This window comes from Rhinoraja longicauda, unplaced genomic scaffold (assembly GCF_053455715.1).
Source record: "Rhinoraja longicauda isolate Sanriku21f unplaced genomic scaffold, sRhiLon1.1 Scf001455, whole genome shotgun sequence".
NCBI lineage: Eukaryota > Metazoa > Chordata > Chondrichthyes > Rajiformes > Arhynchobatidae > Rhinoraja > Rhinoraja longicauda.
In genome coordinates, this window is record NW_027602670.1 from 1 (window position 1) to 5,649 (window position 5,649).

The 5,649-nt window shown below is 37.4% G+C and overlaps 1 protein-coding gene across 3 annotated transcripts; it reads left to right on the forward strand.

The window, feature by feature from the left end:
* The first annotated feature begins 1,194 nt into the window (after positions 1-1,194).
* Positions 1,195-5,242, forward strand: LOC144591689 (heterogeneous nuclear ribonucleoprotein D0-like). 3 transcript variants are annotated; one of them, XM_078395727.1, is made up of 7 exons: positions 1,196-1,381; positions 1,506-1,664; positions 2,050-2,181; positions 2,534-2,651; positions 2,730-2,882; positions 3,674-3,770; positions 4,866-5,242. In XM_078395727.1, the coding sequence occupies exons 1-6, from the start codon at positions 1,217-1,219 to the stop codon at positions 3,739-3,741; spliced, it is 795 nt and encodes a 264-aa protein (XP_078251853.1). In that variant the 5' UTR covers positions 1,196-1,216; the 3' UTR covers positions 3,742-3,770; positions 4,866-5,242. The 3 variants fall into 3 exon arrangements, with proteins under 3 accessions (XP_078251855.1, XP_078251853.1, XP_078251854.1); XM_078395728.1 differs by lacking the exon at positions 4,866-5,242 and adding an exon at positions 4,076-4,850; XM_078395729.1 differs by lacking the exon at positions 3,674-3,770 and having other exon boundaries at positions 1,195-1,381.
* Positions 5,243-5,649: the final 407 nt, after the last annotated feature.

Genomic DNA, 5,649 nt, shown 5'->3' on the forward strand with positions numbered 1-5,649 from the left:
CAAAAACCAACCAATTGTTTCCAGTGGGAACCTATGAGACATTGTACAGGTTCCTACAAACCTGAAATGACAGTGGTTATATTACTGCTGTTGGATAAAGTTAGGCTTTCACAGATAGGACAGTGCTTTGTGTGTTCCTTTTAGTTCTTTTCAGAGTGATGAAAAGTCTGCTGTCGGTTTCTGATCCTGTAAAAGCCTAACCTAATGTTTGCAATCAGGAATTTGGAGGTCAAACTATTGACATTCCCAATTAAGTTTAGATATTGGGATAGTCATTGGGGCAAGGACCTCTTACCCCATAAAAGATCAATTTAGACTAAATTGAATTAAAATTTCCCCCTACTATTATTATTGTGGACAGCTCGTGGCCAGAACCATCATGCATTTTTGGGCAGAAATTGGTGCAAAGGCAAGTTTAGTGAATTCAAAGTACAGTTTTGTGTTGGTAACAAGTCCAGGATATAGATTTGTTGGCGATTATAGACCTTACTGTCCAGTTCAGATATTTAATGTTTGGTATTTTTTAATCAGATTCAGTAAATTTGGAACATAATGCAATTTTGACGTTCAATATGTTTGAAGCAGTACCCTTGACTTAACTTGGTAACTTCTAGCTAGGCCTTATTGCTCCGTTTGGGTTTGGTTAGCTTTTATCATTATCCTCCTCTAGTACGATGTATTTTCAGCATCACTTTATACTCAGCAATTTTGGTTGAAACTAGAAAATTTAAAGTATGTAAATGTGGAAGTTCCAAACTATTCAATGCTTGAGGAGTTTTATACTGTAAAACTTAGATGAGTTCATCAAGGCCAAGAACTAATTTTGATATTTTCTTAGAGTGGCCTCAAGTCCTGAGGCAGGTAAACCTATCCATTGTGGGGTGATGGTATTTAGTTTCTACAATGAGAAGTCCAGGACTCTTGGCAGGAGTTCAGTCTTATGAACATTTTGCATAGAGTTTTATCTTGATTAGTTTTGGAATACTTTCTGGTAAAATACAAGGCCCTAATCTATGTAATGAATAGCTTAAAATTAATCCTGCTGTGCATCTACTATAATGTTGTCTTGAAAATAAAATTGCTTAATTTATCCACCAAATGGGGTTTTGCATGTATTCTTGATGAAGGTGCACCAGGAACATGGTTACTGTGTGAGGCAGCTTAAGTTTTTGATTTGGCTACTGATGTGTATATACTTCACTGTTTCTGCAGAAAAATGTTTGTGGGTGGCCTCAGCTGGGATACCACAAAGAAAGATCTGAAGGACTATTTCTCTAAATTTGGAGAGGTGGTAGATTGCACATTAAAGTTGGATCCCATTACAGGGCGTTCAAGAGGATTTGGATTCGTCCTGTTTAAAGAGGCTGACAGTGTGGATAAGGTATTTGATCACAAACCTTGGGCTTAAAAAGTGGGTTCAGAAGATAATGGCTTAATGAAATAAAGTTTCAGTATTTGTTTTCTCTGATTGATATTTTGAATATTTTTGTTCCGTTTCCATATAGGTTATGGAACAGAAGGAGCATAAATTGAATGGCAAGGTGATAGATCCCAAAAAAGCCAAGGCAATGAAAAAGGAACCCGTAAAGAAAATTTTTGTAGGAGGTCTTTCACCTGATACAGCAGAAGAGAAGATCAGAGAATACTTTGGAGCATTTGGGGAAGTATGTATCTTGCACATTGACTGGCAAAAATGTAGTTATCTTTGAATGACAGTTCAAATTGTAAGATATGGGGTGGCAGAGGGAATCGGTGAGGTGCAATGACATGCAAAATGTTTGTTTCACACGAATTAATAGATCGCTAGGATTGACAGGCCTTCATTTGCTGTTGCCCGTTCCAGGTTTGGTGCATTATCAGTTCAGATGACTTCAGTTTTGGGCAATTTTAATGGCACATCATACTTGTGGTTTGCAAAGTCGTAAATTAAATTTCCTGGTTTTTGCTTTGATAGTAGGAATGTGGTGTGCATCTGCTGGTCTAATATGAATTATGACTGATACAGTGGAGCATGAACATAGAATGTTAATTGTGTCTCATAAAATTTAGGTGGAATCAATAGAACTTCCTATGGACAACAAAACAAATAAGAGACGTGGATTCTGTTTCATAACGTTCAAGGAAGAGGATCCAGTTAAGAAGATTCTTGAAAAGAAGTTCCATAATGTTGGGCTTAGCAAGGTATGTTGTATTGAAATGAATGCAATGCCAGAAATAACTTGGTGATATGAAATCTAAAGCAATAGTTTGATTGTAATTGGATTTATTTTAATTGTAAATACGGAATGACATGGTGTCTGATAACTGGCCAAGTAATGAGTAACTGCACAATCGTGCTTTTGGTTAATACTATTTTGGGTCCTTGTATTCCTGTGTCCAACGGGTTGTGTATTTGCAAAAGGTGCATATGATTTTGATGTATTTTGTGGATCCCTGAGCATGAGTAACGTTAAATTAATAGTCTTACCTCTAAATTTGGAAGAACCCTTGATAATACAGAGAGGAAAAGCTGAAACTGTTTCTTATTTGACAGTGTGAGATCAAGGTGGCAATGTCGAAGGAAGTCTATCAGCAGCAACAGCAGTGGGGAGTTGGACGAGGTACTTTTGCAGGTCGAGGCCGTGGGAGAGGCGGTGGGACAGGTGCTGGAGGTAATGTACATTCTTGATGTACTGTGGGGTTAAATTGTAATTGTTCCAGTTGATGAAAATCTTCATTGCACTTTTCAGCCCCAAGCCAGAACTGGAACCAAGGATATAATAACTACTGGAATCCAAACTATGGCAGCTATAACTATGGCTACAATAGCCAGGGCTATGGAGGTTATGGTGGCTATGACTATCCTGCTTATAATAACTACTATGGATATGGTGACTATGGCAGTAAGTGCTTGTTCAACTTTTTCAAATGTGATTGCATGCAATGAACTCTTTATTTTTAACTTTAGACTGTTAAATTGTTTTTGAGCACTGCATGACCTGAAAAACAAATTGGCATGATATGCAAAGGCTGGATTACTGCATGTTCCATCTTAATTTTTCTGCTGCTTTTCCCTTCCATGCTTTTTTTCTTGCAAAGAGGGTGGGGCAATCATTGAAGGGGTTGGGGGCCTTTCTGGTCCGCTGATAAGGATGTGTGCTCCTGTGGGATGGAACTGGCCTACTCGTTCCTGCTGTGGGCCCCTCTTTCCCATTGTGGCACGAGTGATCTGTGTTAGTGCACTGTTCTCACTTAGAGGCCTGGCCAATAACTGAGAAAAACCCAACAATGAATATGAAATTAACAGATTTAAACCAAGTATTGCAGGTCCAAAATAAAAATAATCAATCAGCAGGTCAGTGGTGTTTTTAGACAGATTGATATTTCAGACATGTGCCTTTGAGAAACTAATAAAACACAAGGAGAGATGCCAATCCCACAATCAGTGATGTAGTGTTACAGTGATTGTGCTTGAACTTGATGGATTTTTTAAATAACCCCATATAACCCAAAAGGATTATTAGTAATCAGCTCGCCTAAAGCCTGTCTAGGGTGAAGATCTTTTTTTGGTGAGGGTCTTTAAAAAAAAAAAAAAAAAAAAAATCAAAATTTCCAGGCTACATATGTGAACTTTTTTTGGTTGAGTGTGAAATGGATCATTGAGCATCTTGTGTAAATGCTAAAAATGTTACAGATCAACAGAGTGGTTATGGGAAAGCACCACGACGTGGAGGTCATCAGAATAGCTACAAACCATACTAAGATTTGTCCCTGCAGCCCATTGGAAGCAGGTATGTTAGCTATTCGTTTAAATTTCATTTTAACATTATTTAACTTTCGTTAAAATTATATTTATAATTAATTTACATATTTTAAAAATTTACAGCACTCAAGTGCTTTTTTTTAAAAGTAGACACTCTTGGAGTTTTGTAATGCAGATGCTGTAAGAAGCTTTATGGCTTTTGCCCTTTTTTTTAACAAGTTTGTAAATTTAAACAGGTAAAGTACTGCTAATGGGTACAAATAAAGGACACTTCAAGACAAAAAGAAAGCCATTGTCTGCTAACTGACATTATACCTTGTTTGTACCCGCCAGCGGGAACTTCATTGCAGGCCATGTGTCACCCTGACCACACGATTCTCACAGGCCCGCTCAATGCGGACAGAGTACGAGACGCTCGCGCTCTCGAATGCTGCCGTTTGGTATGGTCTCTTCCAACATCCTGTATCAGCATTAAAATAAAATGGATACTTCAAGCTTTGCCTTCACTTATTTCTTGCTTATTATATTAATGTAATTTAATGCATTTTTTACAGGCCCCAGTAATGGTTAAATACGACTGCTTACAGAATAATTCATTCTTCTATGGATACAGCTTGTCTTTGGACTTTCCAAGTGTATTAATATATATTTTCTAAATCCAGTTTATTAAATGCTTGCTTTCCTCCCCCCCCCCATTTTAATAGTCCTGTAGTCGTAATTGCAAATAGTCCATGTGCTAAACCCAGACAATTCTTGAGACTTTTTATTACCTGATCATTTGGGGAAGCTTACAGTACTGCACACAGCAAAATACTTCTGAGAAGTTTTTAACGGCTAACATTAGTATACTCACTTCGTTAAATGCCATTGTCTTATGTAATGGGTGTGGAAAATACAATTTGGGCTACAAGTTTTCAAGTTTCTCTGGATTTTTAGTTCATGGACTATTCAGCATTTATCTATAGATTTTATGTAGTAAATATTTTGGTGGTTGCATTAACTGTTGAATTTAAAGCTCAAGGTATATATATGGGTGGGTATTTGTGTATTGTAATTCTTGTACTCTGTTGATCTGTTGAATCTGACCATCTCCAACATCCATTCTCTGTTTGGTTTCTTTTAGGTGAAGGAACAGTATTTTACTCCAGATAGAAGATTCATAGGAAGTGGTGTTTAGGCATCTAAAGCAGCATTTAACTGTCCAGTACATTTTTGTTTTTGTATCATTCGCCAATCCCTCTTCCTATCCACCCCTGCCATCTACACAAGAACTGCTGCCACCTGTCCCATCTCATTGAATTCGGTTTTGATTTTAAAAACAGATATTGCTTTTGTTATTTTTACCTGGTAGATGTGTTTTCTGTGACCAACCATTTCTTTTGTACATTGGCTCCCCATATGGATTGTTACCTTGAATGCGTATGTGTTCAATTCATTGTGATGACATTTAGATATGGTACAAGTACCCTATTGGATTGTTGGTTTTTTAATAAAACTTTTTGTATAATAAATGTTTTGTCTCTTCTGTGTAATTTAATGGCAGTGGCTTTCAATTTTCAATAATTGAAAGTGCCTGAGGTTGAGAATGTGTACGCTCCAAAAGCATTCTCAAATTTATCTAGTGACTATTTGGCCTAAATGTAATTTCTGGGTAGATATTGGCATATTAATTCAAAACAGATGCAGACCAATCAATTGGCATGCAGTTTTGAATTCTTTATGGGCCTAGAATAGTTCCTTTGCTAGGTTCACTATGGGGACATCTGTCTTCCCTATGGAAAGCGTCTATATGATGCTATCAAGGTGGCATCTATCTTCAAGGATCTCCGCCATCCAGACCATATCCTCTTACTCCTACCAGAAGGTACAGAAACCTCAGTCCCACATTGCCAGGTTCAGGAATAGTT